Source organism: Euwallacea similis, chromosome 19 (genome assembly GCF_039881205.1).
Source record: "Euwallacea similis isolate ESF13 chromosome 19, ESF131.1, whole genome shotgun sequence".
Classification (NCBI taxonomy): domain Eukaryota; kingdom Metazoa; phylum Arthropoda; class Insecta; order Coleoptera; family Curculionidae; genus Euwallacea; species Euwallacea similis.
This window is the reverse complement of record NC_089627.1, coordinates 3,101,084-3,119,168: the sequence shown is the minus strand read 5'-3', so window position 1 is coordinate 3,119,168 and position 18,085 is coordinate 3,101,084. Positions and strand designations below refer to the sequence as shown.

The 18,085-nt window shown below is 34.3% G+C and overlaps 1 protein-coding gene across 2 annotated transcripts in view; it reads left to right on the top strand.

Moving 5' to 3' along the window:
• The window catches only part of LOC136415252 (E3 ubiquitin-protein ligase RBBP6-like), a 45,161-nt gene that overhangs the window by 14,929 nt on the left and 12,147 nt on the right, over positions 1-18,085 (top strand). For both annotated transcript variants that reach the window (XM_066399752.1, XM_066399753.1), the window contains exons 2-4: positions 6,962-7,162; positions 15,481-15,639; positions 15,789-15,860. In XM_066399752.1, the coding sequence (XP_066255849.1) occupies positions 6,962-7,162; positions 15,481-15,639; positions 15,789-15,860 (432 nt within the window). The remainder of the gene's footprint in view (positions 1-6,961; positions 7,163-15,480; positions 15,640-15,788; positions 15,861-18,085) is intronic.

The window sequence follows — 18,085 nt, the reverse complement described above, 5'->3', positions numbered from 1 at the left end:
TTTTTTAGTCTAATCTGAATGTCAACTGTCGTGAAAGCGAGGCAATTTGGATCATAATCGAAGTGAGTTAAATCGGCCTGTTTTCACCTATGGAATTAGCGACATCCTTTTTGTTTATGGTATTTTCCGACACCTTGTATATACTTACCTTGATAAATGTATCTGAAAACGCATTAATAAAAACGTAAATTTGCATCAATAAATTGTTATGCTTAATGAATCTCGTAATACTGGAACACGTGTCAGCACATACATAATATACACTCGTGTTTATAAAACATCTATTAAAAGCTCGCAAAAAGCCAAAGCCCTAGCAGTTTTAAATAAGATTTGAGGTATAAATAAAGTTTCCTTTTAACACCTCATGATAAAACTGGCTTTGAGTGGTTCCTCTCATATCAATTCATCCTCAAAATGGGTGTGTTTACTTATTCGAATCAACAGGTAAATTAACAATTTTTGAGATTTACTCGTGTTAGTGCAAGTGGTTGTAGTTTACTATACATGTATTCAAACAAAAACTGAGGTGCAATTAACAGATTTATGGCAACAATAAAATCAGTTTACGACCTCATCTAAAAAAGATTATATGGAGATTTTTATGTTAACGCAGGTTGGTGTTATACAACACGTTAGTACGCATAATAATGTTAAGACAATAACTATTAAGACCGTTTGGGGCCATGGAAATCAAGAGAAACCGATATAACCTCTGGTGAAGGACGGGTTCCAATGAGAATTCAGGTTAGTTGAAGTTTCTTCAGAATATGCCCCTCTGAGGCGATTGGAGAGCGATATGTTTCTGATGCCCTAAACTAATACGTATTGTCTTTCTTTAATTAATGGAGCAAAGAAAGAATGTCAAAGCTTGATCCTTCCTTGCTGGCTCTTCAAATAAGAATGCTTCTGGATAAGATGGCACCTGAGTCAGAGTCTTATTAGGATTTCCAGATGCAGCTCTGGAAGAGCTGAAATTCTTAATTCATCAGTTGTAAATGGAAATGTTCCCCAATAGTCCGAAAATAGCGACTGTTGTTCTACCTTACAAAGAGGGAGATATAGAATTTGACCGGTGGCGTCATTGCCCATAGTCAGAGTTATTGAGAGAGTTAAGAAGGCTCAACTATCATCTTTCCTCACCAGGCATGGAATTCTTAGTTCTGACCAGTATATTCCGTCAAGAAAACCTAACGCATGCCTTCCTTTCAAGAAGAGCAGTATTCGAAAATTAACGAGGGTAAGTTTTCTGGTGCACTTTTTGTAACTTGTCAAAGGCATTCTACTGCGTCAGCCATAATGCTCTGATATGAAAAGTGGAGCAATCTGTGAAGAGAGGAGTTGCTTCGGAGTGGTTTCCGAGTTATTTTGCTAATGCGGCTCAGAAAGTACAGTTTAATGAATGTCTCTCTGGGTTCTTGAGGTCCAATGCAAGCATTCCCCAGAATTGTGTGTTTGGTCCCTCATTATTTCAACCTGACCTAATGAGGATTTCTTTAAAATTATGGATGAGTGGTAGAGTTTTAATTGTTGGTGCTTAAATTTGCGAAGACAAATATTTTTGTTTTATCTTCGGTCTTGCCGAGAGAGCTTAATTTGGGATGATTACAGTGCGTAGCCCATCCTTTGCACTCATTGAGACGCGTCAAAGGTTCGACATTTGTTTTTGCCGGACTGCTGCTCAAGTAATTTATTTAACTCGGAATTCGGTGTTCTGAAGAGAGTTATGCGTTGCCATTTGCCAGGGGCTTTTGTCTTTCTCCTCTTGTGGAATAGGGGTTGCTGACCCTCCCTTTTCTTTCCGTGCTTTAGTCGGAGTATTTCATTGGCAACAGATATAAATTGAGGGCAAACAGTGAGAAATTTTCTTCAGCGCTGTAAATGGAAATCTAATTGAACTAGCAGAAATTTCTATTTGAAAAGGGGAAAGGCAGACATTTTCATTAATACTTTTAATGCATTTTATGGTAAACTAGCTTTATTACAATGGAAAACAAATTTGACCTAGAGATTATTTTTGTAATAGCACAAATGCTCTCTGCTGTTACTGCGTTAAGAATGCTTCTATGTTTAATGCAGATAGTGTTTTTTAGATTCAGCCTTTATTTCTTGCTTGATTTGGTAGGTGGGAGACCTTGGAATTGGATAAAATATACTCCGAAATAAATATTTATTCCGCTTCATTTTAGTATTTGCAGCTTTGGTGACCATAATTTAAATCCGGCTTAATAAATAATCTGTGCAACCTCAAAACGAATGATTGTCAATAATATAATAAAATCTACCTTTTTAGAGATGTGAACGTATAATATCTGAGGTCTCCTCTTCGTGAAAAATCCTGTTTAATCAGCAACATCTCTGGACTATCCTGTTTAAAAATGCCTCTTTCAGAGTCTTCTGCTATCATTTAATAGAAAGAGCTATCATATTATTAAATGCCCGGTAATTTTGTGCGTAAAACCTCGTCAAAAAATGTGTAAAAAATTCCCAATAATTATTCTAAGGGCCAAAATCCTCATGGTCTAACGTAATATCCAATTTTTCCAAAGGTAAATGACATGCTAAAAATATCATCTATCGATTCACATGCAAAAATAACATTGGGAATGTACAAACAATCTATTTCTAACGGTCTCACGCAGCTATATGTTGTTTTCTATAAGCCCTTCGAAGGGCAACAATAGAAGGTCGATATCCTTAATGATTTCAAGCAGTCTAAACTGTTCCTGAAAGTAATTTTAAGGAAAGCTTTCCGGTTATTAAGCTGTTACAACCTGTAAATTCTTAACTTAGTAAATAAAATTAATTGATAAATAATTTATTGATATTCATCATGTTGAGTAATCCGGGCATTTAATTCGCTTTCAAGCAAAATCTCTGCGGTTTTTGAGACAAATAATTGTAATTATTTCTGTATGCTCGTTTGATTGCTATAATGTAATTTAATATATCACAAGAACACTACCTTATTATCATCACCTCCTAAAAATATACTTCAAACATGGCACACGTTCTAAAGCAGCTAATCTGTCTCCCAAACAAAACAGTTTCCGTTCCAAAAGGGCATAGAGCCAACAAAGACGAATAATATGAAAGTCAATATTTGAGTCTGCCTTGGTTTTACCTCACGTCTCGACCCATGATAACAAAACCATTAGGTAAATGTGGTTTTTTCTTAATATCCTCAGAGAGAATTTGAGTTTTTAGTAATTTTCCAGTGTAATTTAAGGCAATAGGGATGAAAGTGCCCATCTGTTTGTGTAAAAAATGTGTGAAATCTGCTTTTCGATGCTGACGCTCCAGGGTAGGATTTGGGTTTTGTCTCCTATTACAGTCCTTTTTGTTATCAAGAGATTAGGTCAGGTCCTGTAATCTTTGAGATGTGTAATTCGATGCTTTTTCTAATCTGTGTCTGGGTCTAAAACTTGTGACATGTTTGATTGATTTCCGAGCTATATTTCGAGTGATAGCAGGCAAATTAAGAGTGCCGATGGTACTTTTGCCTTGGCTCAGTCCAATCTACATATTTTTGATAGATTTAATTTAATCTAAAAGATGAACTATAATACAAAGAAGAGAAAAAATTGCCTGCAATTCAATTAGTTACTCTTAAATTCGGTTTTTTTACAAGGTTGCACCAACCATACATCTTAATTGATCACCCCCAGAATTTCCTCAAAACCCATTCTTGAAGAATTTAAAAACCTATTAATTTAAATTTCTGGTGACAAAACGCTGTAGGCATTTCACAATAACCTCTGATATGTGATTCAATATGCCATTAGTGCCTGGAAAATGGAGAGTTGTAATATGCTACTATGGAGGGTTATTCACATTTCCATTGAGCTCTTGACAATTGGAAATGGGAGATGTTTGCAAAACTAGTGAGTGTCCATTTTATACTTACCGCGATTCTTATTAGATAGTATTACGAATAAGGTCCAGATTTATTTGTTTACAAAAACATGATTCGAATAAAGTCAGTATATATAGGGTCTTCATTTGCAAATGTACTCCCCCGCTAACTTTTTTTGTTTCAAAACTTGGAAGAAATGAGTTAAGCACCAAAATTTCCTCAAGAATGTTATGGTGTTAAAAGAGACATCAACGCCGTTTCGAAATTTGGTGGAAATTCCACTTTTTTATGACACACCCTGCATATTATTATTTCTATATACAGGATATTTCATAACTATCGTGACAAATCAACACAAGTAATAGATTATGGAAAAATCAGTATAGTTTACTTAATAAACGATTGTCCTAAGATCCGGGTGTTAAAATTCAACTTTTTTTCCCTTTTTTTAGTTTACATCAAAACTATTGTAACTATTGAAATGAAAATCGGTGTTCCTATGTTTTTTTTGTTTTTCCTACGGGTCTTAGGACAATCATTTATTAAGTAAATTATACTTATTTTTCGATAATCTATTACCTGTGTCGATTCGTCACCACAATTATGAAACATCCTGTATATGCGTAGATCTACATTCTGATTTTTTGAAATTTTTGGTTTAATGATATTATCATATATAATTTTATCATATACAGTTTTCACCTAAACGAAGAATTTCTGTTCCAAAAGAATAATGCGCCGGACTGTCGAAAATATGGGAATATTATTGAACAAAAATTCTTCATTAGCGCAAAAATGAGTGAAAATTCTCGATAGATTTTGTATTTGACACATTTTTCTAACTCTTCAAATAAAATAGCTAAGGTGCACATTCTCACGTGAAGACCCTGTACTTAATTTAACTTAGACCTAAATTGCTGAGTTAAGGAAATCAATAGCCTCCCCTTTTGAGGGTGAACTGCAGCCCTTATATAATCCGCCAACAATAATTTATAACATCTGACATTTGTAAAAGGCACCATCATCGATTCAGGTTGAAAAACGTTAAACGAGGAGTAATTTGCATCATAATCGTTTTTTTTTTGAATTAAGGTAATTTGCAAAGTAGCTGATGAGAGCGTAAATGTATCGTTTGAATATACTTAATCATTGTGTAACTAAAAAGAGATCTTTGAGCCATTCAGTTAAAACTTCTCGTAAATGTTTTCCAAGCGATGAACAGATAAAATCATTGTAAAAACTAATAATTAATTGCTGCGGTCTCTTGAAGCGATATTGTGATAGTCTGGACGAAGTTCAGAGTATGGCAAAAATCTTATGTGCAAAACACCGTCTTTCCTAATGAATTGATAAGGATTTCCTGGCTTATTATTCTCATAGTTTATCTCCTTTGGGTTACAAAAATTATTTCAATATTGACACATTTCATTTGCAACAAATTATGTAAAGTAAAGAGACCTATAACGATTAAAATATTAGGCTTCAATGAAAGTTGCTCTACTTAGATGACGTTTACAACATTTTAACTTGTAAACACCATTCGAAGGATTAATAACGTTCAGCAGTTATCAAACATATGTTTGTTTAAGCTTCCGAAGGTATAGGGCCAAAACTTATTTATGGCGGCAGCTATTCCATAATTTATAACATTTCCACTAGGAATTTAGAAGATATTGACTTTTGTATACAAAGTAGCCCTTTGTATTTTATGGAGGAAATAACACGCTGGCCTCATCTCATCTAGTTAAGGGAATTGAGTTTAAACCGTATTTGTAATGCGTTTAGAATTTATTGAGCAAGCTAGTTTGGGTTAGTTTTGGCTAGAAAGCGCTATAGGTTGAGTGATATTAGATCAGACCAATTTCCATTTAGACTGTTTGATGCTTTTTAATTGAATTAAGTTTTCGAGTCCAGTGAATCAGCAGAATTGGAGTGAGAAGATGTCTCTCATGACAACATCAAGTTTCTTAATTCACTGTTGAAATGAAATTTCCTTAATACTACTTCAACAGGAACTATAGAATTATCTAGAAGAGAGAAGACGTGGATGTAGTATTGTTTTTTACAATTTGGTTTGTCCTTTTTGTCAAACTCGACACTAATCCATGGCGGATAAATCAGAGGAAGTGACGTCAAAGTGACGTCACTTCCTTACTTCTTATGTTAGCGTCGATTACACCAGCGCATGACACATCTCTGACAACGAAATAATATCTTAAGTGTACTGACGCATGACGGCTTTTCGTTCAAATAATAGAAGAAAAACGGAAGAAGGAACCCTCCAGTTATCCCCTCTTCGATTTTCGCTCTCCAATTCACCCCCCTTTTTTCTTCATGTGGGATTTTACTCATTGCTGGCCAGAAAATCGTGGCTCTACAGGAGACCCTGGTCTGATTATTTAATCAGCAGATATGTACAATTCTAGCCAAAAGTATCCAAATGTGACAAAGTTTCTTTTTTGAGTATCCGGAGACTCGCTTATGGCAAAGTTGTAGCTGACTCTCAATATCTACTCAAGCTAAAGGTGCTGTGTTGCTGCGTGCAAATAACGATTTTTCCTTAGATGTGATGAAAATGAGAAATTCAAGTTTCAGAATTTAAATTTTGATGTTTTCAGTATTTATTTTTAGTTTTGAAATTTTTGGTGAGTTTACGTGAGCTTGTGGAAAATTAAGCTGAAAATGATGAATCATTATATGGCGTAAATGACAATTTCTAAGGACTTAAAACTATTTTACGGCAAAGTGAAATTTTTAATTTGGTTTTTAGATCGGCTTAGATCATTTGGAGCTAATAGATATCTTTTTAGATTTATTTAGATCGCATTTTATCGCGAACTACGAGTTTTTAAATCCTTTAAAGTAATCACATTCTGTAATATCCTGGTAGTTGCGCCACTGATCTGTCCATAATTTCCAATTTTCAATCAAACTTTCCAAAACCAACTCGATCATGTAAACTACCTAATGTTTACCCGAATTATGATAATGGAGCATTATTTCCTCTCCAAAACGCTTTAATTACAGTTTGGAAACGAACGAAATGCTAAAATACTGTATTCCCAAACATTATTCATGGTGAATAATCGCATTAATCATTGATTCCAGACGATCACAGTGACAGCGAGGAATCCAACACGAATTCCTCAGCAGTTTCCAGCAGGTACTCTCGCAGCAACGGGTACTACTCGAAATATTCTTCTAGTCAATCTACTCCTGCTCGAAGAAGGTACAACCAGTACGATGGCAGCACGAAAAGTACGAGATCCAGCAGTACCACCAGTGAGAATAAGATCACATTTAACGAAGGTAAGAACCGGCAGGGTGGAAAATTAGGTACTATCAGTGCTTACTGAGGGAGATTAAAAATCTGTTTAGTTCGGGTTTTATTGATGTTTCCGTTGTAAAATCATTGCTGTTTTCGTGTTAAACCGAATGGATCGTAAAAGGTGGTCTAATCTTTATTAACGAACTCATTGATTCCAACGTATTAAAGCAAACTTGGGTAAAGATTATTATAAGTTTTAGGTTTAGGATCAATGTAGCCATCTATGGTTAAGGGCTAACTGCCAGATGTCTAGAAGATTAAAATGTTGCAAAAGTGTTGATAAAAAGGTAAAATAAATGTAAAAATGTTGGCTTTGATGTAAACTTTTAACTCTTGATTGATCACTCCACGCCATGTAATCGATGACTAGAAAAAGTCAGTGTAAAAATTGGCCTTAATTTTGAATGCACGAGCAAGACCAGTGACCTTAAGCGAGGCAATGTTGTTTGATTATGTCATTATTGCACTGCCATTATAAAATAAGTGAGAGATGCAGTGTCACTGCCTCATTTCAACTGGTTTATGCTCGAATTGATTAACACCATTTTTCAGAGAATTGTTGGTTGCTTACCAGGAAGCTTCGGTATTGTTCACTTCTATTAAGTTAAGAAAAATGATGAGATTATCCAGGGAGAAGTAATTTTTATTAGCAACTAACATTCAAAGGGAATTTTAGAGCTTTGACCTTGTTTACTGAAAACGATCTATTATTTAAATGCTCATTAATCTGACATGAAAATTATGTCTTATCAAAAGTTATATTAACATTCGCTGCCCCCCTCGTGATACCTAAATAATTATACAACATGTCAGATGCTAAGTATCAGTTTATACTAACTTAAGGTCGTAAATTACGGAAGAGCGAAATCATGGGAGTTATTGACAAGCAGAGAAGTACCAGAAAGATAAATTTTTGGTAATTTTTGCTTAAAATAGCCACTATTACATATAAGTGTCAATTAGGTCGAGTGTGCCTATTTTGGTAATCTTGCAAGCATCTACTAAAACATGTATGACCCTAACGGCGTTATAAAAATTTCCTATTCACTCTAATTGTAGATGTCTCCCAAATTCGAAAAATATTTTCAGTAAACGCTCTTCAATGTTTCTTCTTAAGCACTATCAAATGCGATCGGAAATAAAATTAGCTCACAAATCAAGGACATGGTTAGAGGCTATTAATACTTAATTTATTAATGGACAATTTTCCACAACATTCGCACGCTTTTTATGTTAGACGATAAGAACGATGGTTTTCGTTGGTCTTTATATTAGGTTCGGATCTTCGCGAACCTGGTCCTTCTACTGAATAAACCATATAATACACGTATGCACAACCATTTAAGAGTGATGAAAAAACACGTGTGTATTATATAGTGTCACAAAATTTGAGTGTTAGCTAAGAAATGCAATTTATATAACGCAATGTATCGTATAAAGACGTTTTATTGATAATGAATCTAAAAAATTACCAAACGCATCTAGCAGACGCTAAAAAGAGATATGAACTTTAATTTTCGTAGACGTAAATAAGCACGAATGAGAATTTGACAGATATGGTAGAACATGTCAAACAACAGAGACAGATTAACCTTGATGACGGACTGCTATGGCAGAACATGACACACGAGACAAACGACTGTGACAGAATAATCTTGATGGCGGGGTGCTATGGCAGAACATGACACAAATGAGAAACTACTGTCACAGGATGACATTAATGGTAGACTGAAATGACAGAACATAACAAATGGGACAAATAACTATAACAGATTAACCTTGATGGCGGGTTGACATGGCAGAAGATGTCAAAGTGGACAAACCCTCTTTTTATCTCATAATCAGTTGTTTTCATTCATATGTAAATGAGTACCAGTTACATTTTCGTCATCAATATTTTAGAATCCATAAAAGATTCCATAGGTTCGTTAATGTTGGCCTATTTTGATAACTTAAACCAAAACTCTTTTGTTTATGGCCTTTGTGTTTACTTATTCCAGTGCAACGTGTGATTCTAACTTTCAAAGAAAGAAACATGAATAAATCAATAGTTTTACGCTGAACGATAGACTTTTCTGTAATAAAGCTTTTCGCAGCGCCTTATTGAAATTAGAGCCTCGGAACTAAAGCCAAACTTAATTAATTTTAAATCCGTGTCAAACCAACTTCTTTGTTACTGAGGTTAAGAAAGATACCCCTTTATCAAACCCTACGCCACCTTTTTTAATACATTTTTTGGCAACAGTACCGTATAACTACTGCTTTTTGTTCAAGTTAATTGAATTAGGGCGAATGTTAGATAAGCTGAATTTGTATAGATGGAAAAAATATGAATATAACGTAAAAAGGAAATATTTTTTAATATTCTACAAACTTGATTTAAGTTAAATAATGCATTCTAATTCAATATGAACTTTGGTATGAACGTGCAGTTGCATTTTATTAAACTGCAGAAATCACTAAGTAGGCAGAATATATACAAGCGATTATACATTGAAAAGTGATAGGAATTTGTCAAGTTTTAAAACGGCATATTCTTGAACTCCAAACTATGCAACTTTTTCCTAATTTAACTAACTTCGTATCTTTTACGGTTACCCAGATCACCATCGTGGAACCCAGAAACGGAAACTCCATATAGACGTTATAATCTAGGAAGAGCACGTGCTTCATACGTCTCTAAAAATTTACGAGCTATCAGATAAAACAAAATTTTGAACACACTGTCCATAGAAGCATTTTTTGACCTATATATTTTTTGAAAACCTTGATATCCGTGATAAGAATTTTATTATAACAAGATAACTATACATATGAACGTAGAACGCTCTGTTATTGTACATACATTTTAGAAAACCTTGTATACATAAAAAATAAATAAATATAATAAATAATTGCATTTTTGTCAATCCTGCAATATGGACTAAGAATTAAAAAATAATTTTGTCTGCCCAAATTTGTAATTACTGCCACTGTGCACCATGTTAATCACTTGTGGTTGGGTAAAGAGAGAAACGGCGCGAGGAGTAATCTTACGACTACAGTGGGCAATGTTTTCGTGCGAGATGTAATGGAGGATTATTTTAGATGAGTGATTGTCCCTCGAGTCCCTGCGAATTACTTCGTGCCCACATAGCCTGTTAATTTACATAAAATTTTATTATTAATTAAGCACTAGAAGGAAGAAGGTCCTCTGGCTCTTTGATCATCTTTGATCTAAAATTCTTATTTGTGTTTGTCCTTCAATTGTATTATAATATTTTTCTCTCCTTCATTTTGTTTTCCACTCCACTTATTCCGAAACATTCATCACAATCCCTTTAAGCTTCATTAAGCTTGGTCCCTAAGCCAGCAGATTCGATCTATTCGCAGATGACTCCGCTTTCATAGCGAAAGCTGATCCCGACACTCACCCTGGAATGAGCGATTTTCTCCGCTCGATAATTGACGAAACGAAAGTTGTAACAAGCAAGAGAGCAGAGAGCAAGTAATACATTCACAAATAGCCTCATTGGCATTGCACCGGCATCCTCCACACTGATCTAATAATGCACTGGCCTAATTATATTTAAACTCAACCTTGACATTAACCGCTACTTATTTTTCGATGCTCCAAATGTATTTTCGGGCTAGTTTGATGGACCATCGAAATGGACCAATATTTAATCAGGTATTAACACACCCGCTGTTGCTTTTGACCTCAAGTTTGGTTTTGGTTAACGGGAGAATTTGTTTGGATTTTCCATTAGAAGCTGAAAACTGCCGAGTTTTCAGCGAATGTTTTACTTTTCAGGTTGCACTATTGTAGCACGTGCTCAACTAACGATATTGACTTTGGAAATATCGATTTTAAACACTTCTCTATTCAAAAATGCTCTTGCGGGGCACTTTATATTGCCACATAAATTTGTAATTGTGTTCTTTACAAAATAAAAACTGAAAAAAATTACATGGTAGCGCCCCCATTGAATTATGTTCACTGTTAGCACGACGCTCCAAATTAATTTACGATGGCTGTTCAGCAATACTAAACGCCAGTTTATTAATTAAATATTAATGATTTAAATTTATGACAATCCAAAATTAACTTAATAAAAATGTCCTATAGTTGGCTAATGAAATTTGGAACAGTCCTGAAAAATTGCTCTAAAATGGTGTTTTTCGTGAATTAAAAATTTCAAAAAAATCAAAAATTCAAAAAAAAATTAATAAATTACGCACATAATTCGCAAATAAAGACATAAACGAAAAAATACTTGGTTCCGAAAAATAGTATCCGAACGAAGTATTGGTGGCGGAAGGTTGGGGTAGGTGACGTGAGGGGGTTCCTATCGAAGGGGTACGAATTTGAGCATTTTGTAATCGATAGGGAAAAATGTGCGCCGGTCTACTCGTACATATTTATATTATTCCCCAAGAAATCTGTGGTTAACGGATTCACCTCCTTTTTTCAAACATCCTGTAACACCATAACATCAATCCTAACAGTCAGCAATATTAAATAGTTAGACATTTATGTTCCTGATAAAATTAGCGGTCATTGATAGTTCACCACTAAATAGCTTTAAACGGTGTAGAATGTGGGGAACTGGGTGGATATAACCATTTCTTATTAAGACAGAAGTAATATCATATATTAATATTTTGGTTTACGTGTGTTTGCATGAAAGTGGACTTTACAGATCAATTTTATGCTAGGGAGGCATATTTGTCTTGTAAATTGTATTGAAGGATTGCCAGGTTGCTTCCACTAAAATTTTGTTGTCCTATACCTCCCTAATTTACTAAATTAAACTTTTCGTCTCCAAAGAGGATTCTGACAACGCCCCGTATTAGGAAGTTTACTATAGAATCATTAAATTTCCATTCTATGTCATCCATAGCCCTTTAAAAAGGGATATGATTACAATATTTTACATTAATTCCCTGTGAGTCTTACTCAAAATCTGAACATTTGTGAATGATTCACATTGTCGATCAGGTCACGGCCTAACTACAGTTAGGTCAATTATAGCAACATTATTTACTTGAAGAGAGGTGCAAGGAATGTGAAGTAAATAATAAGATTACAAAATTGAAATTTTGCTTGTACATTTCCATTTTTTCCATTCTGCTTTGCGACCATTACATTGGTTCATATTCATATCATACTTTCTCATTTACTCACATTTCAAAACCAAAACTTACTTCATATTCATCACATCTACTCTTGGTACTATTTGGCTAAAAATTCCAACATTTTTCATGGATAAAATTTTCTATTCAATTAATTTTGTATCATTTTTATTCACATCAACGGGCACAGTCAACTCACCGTCAAACAATACAAAATGACTGTTCTAATGTTTGACAGACCATCCTCACAGTTTCAGTGAAACAGGAACAATGAAAATTATTCAGAAAATGTTTAATGTTGTTGAATGGTAATTGATATTTAATGTTATATTACTGTAAGTTTTAAATTGGTATATGAACTAGCAAGAAAGTAGCTTCGTGTTGTACCTGGTGAATTCAATGCCTTTCATAAATCTAAAGTTTCAGCTACACTTAACTTAGAATACGTATTTTATGCTTTCTTGTCCTTCTGATACAAGCTTGAATGTTTTTCAAATATTTCAAGGAGGTTCTATGTACTTTATTCTCATTTCAAAAAGCCAAAAATTCCAGTTTTCCAAATTTCAGGCAAAAATTCACGCGATACAATCCACGCTGAAAACAGTAAAAAATTGTGGCAAAAATCCAAGTTTTGTATTTCAATTTGGAGTCCCAAAAACACTAACTGTAATAGCTTGTTCGTAATAGGCGGGGTTTATTCAAAAAGGGGACAAACAAAGTCGAATGTTTAAATATGTCATTGTTTTATTATGATATTTCGCAATGTGTGCAAATTACGAAATTTTCATAAAAGGATGCCAAATTTATAGGGAGGCTTTTAGGATTTAATATATTTCTTATACGTGTGATGTTAGGATTTATGAGCTATTAATGTGCTTGACAATCAGTGGCGTACAAACCCGTGTTGCATAGCTTATACAAATTTTTGGGTGATAAACAAAGACTTTTTTCTTGATCTTTTCAGCTTTTTTTCCTGAATACTAGTGAAGTACTTTATTTCTTAGAGCTTCTACGAAGTTTCCCAATTTTAAGTAACAAGAAATAGCTTTTTTTCTCTCAGAATTTTTCCCTCTTTTAGAATGATGCTGAATTTTTTCATATCCTTGAAAATGACTCTCGTAGGTAATTGACTTCTCAGAGCCTCTGCGGTTTTCACAATTGCGAGTGATACCCCTGACTTTTTCCGTGATGTGCTAATTTTATTATTCCCTCTAAGGACGACTCTGACTTTTTTGTCGCAACTGATTGATATCCGAACATTGTGTTCTCACTTCAAAACATCTCTGTTCCTATTGTACTTAGATTGCTCACATTGCAAAGAACATCCACAGTACTCAGCAAGTATGCTCTAAAATTCAGAGCCTTTTAAGATTGAGCAATTTTTTAACTTTTGTCCCTCCATTTAGTTTATAAGCTTATCTTACTTAAAGAAAATTGTCGGCTGTGTGCCTCATTTTTTATTGACTTAAAATGCACGTTTTTCGAATTACAGAGCGGGTAAGATAAGAGTAAGTGGGTTCTGCCCTCAACTGCTTGGTTACATGTTCGCCATTGCTCGACTTCCTTAGACTCAAAACTTAAAGCCCAAATTAATTTTCTCATCAATGATAAACTAACATCGAAATTCTTTATTAAATCTACACATGAAAGAGTTTTCTTTTGGTATTGACACAAGATCCTAAATCAATATCTCAGAGATCGAATTTTTCTTTTTTAATACGTTTTCTAGTGAAATAAATGTATCTTTATAAAGGTCAAATTCCATACTTGCTAAAACAAATTGAACCAAATTGTTAATTAATAACTCAAATTCGATTCTGATAGATGTTTCGGCGCATTTTTGGAAAGTAAATTAAGTATCAATAAAAAGTGACCGTTAGGGTCTTTGAGGTTTGAAAAAGGTTTTGAAAAACGTTTTATTGCATTATTTAGGAGAATAAGTGGACAGAATCTCAAATTATGGTAATTTTCCCCCTGTTTAAAGCGGTTTTGCGGCTTTCCTTGTCACGATTTCTTTACCATATCTTTTTAGAAACTGGAACATGTGTCCAACTCTATATTTCTTGCTAATGATAAAACGAATGAAGTCATAAATAACAATCTTTTTTTGCAAGCCACATGATTGCGCATCAAAACCGGTTGATCCTGAATGTCACGAAGGCACTACTAACTGAAGTTGTTAATAACAAATTTTATGCTAGTCCAATTTCCCTTTGGTAAATACCTATCAATAATTGATCTGCAATTGAGATATTTTGATGGGAAATGAAATAGACTTCTGGATATTTCCTGAACTGACCCATTGCAATGAAGACGTAGGGATTTTCACTATCAGTTAGTTCGTGGAAAATTACCAGCTAAATCACCTGCACTCCTCGCGAAAGAGGAGTGAAAGTTTCACTGCTTCATCTGATCTCTGTAACCCCTCGATTTAATTTCTCCTAAAAAGAGAACTTGTGTAATGCAAAAATCTTCACATGAATAATTGATACGAATCGTTTCTCATGTGTTAATTTGCTTTAATTTGAGTAGATCTCCATCACGAATGCGACCTTGAAAATCTTAGAACTGGAATGCTCACGAGTCCATATTGCCGCGTGTTGGTGACGCTATTATCTGAATTCGCTCCATCCTAGCAATTTGGTACCTAAGCCGAGTACCGCGAATGCCGTTTTATTTTCAGGCTAATTATTTAGGCCTCTTAATTTATTACCATAAGATATTTGCCACCGAACTTGACAGAGAGTTATTTAACGTTGCGAAATAACCGTTCGTTGAGATCTGATAAGACCATGTTTTATTTGGAATTAATATATTTGTTTAAAGATGATGGTTGTTGATGCTGATATGTGGGAGAATTTAGTTTATTTACAATTTTTGAAAATTGGCACTAATAATTTGGATCTGGAGTGTTGTGATGTAAATAAGGTTTAGACGCAAGGAATGATTACAGGAAATACTGTAAAACAATAACTGAAATGGCCAATGCATTACCACTACGATTCAAGAATTCTCATAAGAACACTAAGTACTTATCTCGGGTTTCTTGGTATTCGTCCATATAAGCCACTTCTACCACCAACCAGTTTTCCTTTCCATTGCAACCCCCTTCCATAGCAATTCACTACTGACACATTAAATGCCCCCAAACCACGATTTTCAGCGTTTTTCCTCTTGTTTTCAGATGAATACACGCGAATCACAACTCCTAGACAAGATGTTCTATTTAAGAAGGGTTACTTGAATAAACCAAAAACCTTCCACAGTCAAACTTCCACAGGCAACTCCACTATTTCTACGGGAAATTCCACAGAAAATGGGACTCCTGACCATCAGTCAACAGGTAAGCTCGAGCAAGAATGTCGTGTGGCTCCATTTAGTCGAATAATCATCAATGTGTTTAACATCATCCCATTTCCTTGTTAAGCTCTTCTTTCTGTCCTTACCTTTTTTCTTCTTGAATGATTTATTTCTGATTTTTTATTGTTTCAGATTTGGATTATGAATCTCAATTCGTATTCCCGAACGGCTTTGTCGACCAAAACGGAATTTATTATGTCAATAGTAAGTGTTTATTCTTTTTACTATTCAGTTTAAATTTTTAGGAAGATGGTGGTTTTAAGTAGGTAAATTTATTTTCCTTACGATTGTGCGGCAATGTGACTCACGCATTTTGACGTAGTCTTAAAAGGTTTACCGCACGTGTGTTTTGTAAAAATTTTACAACACACTAATATTTAAATCATCTTGACAGCAAGAAACACTCATGCATTCCCAAGAAAAGTACTCTACCAAACATCTGTGAAAGTATGATTACCACATTCGCGACAGGTTAGCTATAAGAAACTTGCTTAAAATAAGAGATAATTCCGTAAATTCAACTAAAAAATATTACTATTCGGTAAAAGTTACAGGAAATAGGTGTTCATGAGTTTCCTCACTGTTAAAATTATTTTATTCGGTGGCTTTAACAGGCTGAATCGTAAAGTTATATTTGTGGTAATTGGAACGTAACAAATACTAGTGAAAATACTATAGTCACACCACAACGTTTAGTCAAATTTGTTGGCGTAGTTAAGTCTTAAAAATTGCTTTAAAGTTTCCATAACCATTAGACGAAAATGTAAATGAATAAATACCGATCTGTTACTGATCGTACGAAGTTACTACAAATATGACTTTGAGGTAGCAAACACTACGAAAGCGTATAAGTTTCGAATCCGCTACCTGCCATGTACAACGTTTTTGTACTTTGAGCGACTTTGCGGAATGTTGCTCTCATAGCTACCAAATGCAGTGGGTTGAAAATTTACAACTTAGAAGGAACGGTCTTTCAGAATCTTTTTTGTTCATCAAAACTATTCAAGGCGGCTGAAAAATACGAGCTTTCAAAAATGACTAAAAAGTGTGTCGTTTCAACTATTTTTGCGAGCAGCTTATTTAATTCCACACAGGACACCAAACCCTCAAAAAAAGACGATTTTTTCCAATTAATTATTCTTCATTAAATATTACGGACAAGGTCAAATTGACCTTGTGACCCACTAACCGTGGAGATCTGGTTTAATACACTGGCGGCTATGGCGGCAAGTTCTTCCGCGGGCTGGATATAACCAGTCGCTGCCAAAGCCCCAATCCAGTCTCTGCGGATCTGTACTCAACGACAGTTCCCCGTGACGCATATGCAGATCAAGGCCTCTCAGAAATCACTTCAACCTGATGAAAACACTTGAAAACATTAATTTTTCAGATATCACAAGTCTTCATCTTGACAATAGTTTTCATTAGACTCTCATCTCGTAATTATAAAATTTCTATTATGATGCTTGACATTGATAATGAAATTTTATTCCTTAGATCTCAGCTATTTCATCCTGTATTTTACTATTTTCAATTATAAGGCTACAAAAGGATCGTCAAGAAAATTGCTATCAACGAGAGTTTTCACAGTATGAGTTTTAACATTTGTTTTTGAAATCATCTTTTAGCACATAATCTCCATGATCTCCAAATCTGATTGCATAGGAATCAATCTCCTGTTAAAATCCCTAGAAAATCACTTCGTACATTATTTGGGTCATATCATCAATGCTTCAAATCTTTGATGGGTTTTCAACAACGCTTAAAGGAATCAGTAGGTATTTGATCTTGTATAAGAGATTTATTTGCCTAGATTATTAGCTTCTTATCAGTTTAAAAATCAGAATAAATTCAAGGAGAAATTTAACCTTTTCTATTTGAATTTTGATCGAGACCTTGCAGATATAGTCTCTTATATAGGTGTTCGAACGAAATAGTCGACCTTGGAAAATATAGATTCATTTCTACAAGCTTCTTTTGGTTCCAAATTGAATATTACATAGGTTCAATTAGTGAATGTCATTGGTATTTCCCATAATTTATGTCATTATTTTCCGGCGATTGAATTTTAACAAATTCTTTTAATGCATTCAAAACCATTAGTTAATTAAATGACTTACATTAATGTATGATTTTTTCATTAATGGTTAAGGACGTTGTGATTGGTTTGATACGAGCGACTGCAGCTATGACTGTTTGTATCTGACCAATTACACCTATCAACTTTTGACATATGGTTTTCAATTTCGAACTGAAGTGCAAATCCACTTAAAATAAGTAGAGTGAGTTGTAACTTTAAAATAGAAACGTTTTTTCGCGATGCACTCGACATAATAATGTAGTAACTAATGGGAATATTAATAAGCGATTAATAATCTTGATTTTATTAACGCGTTCACTACGTTCATGCCTCGAACAGTCTCGATTAT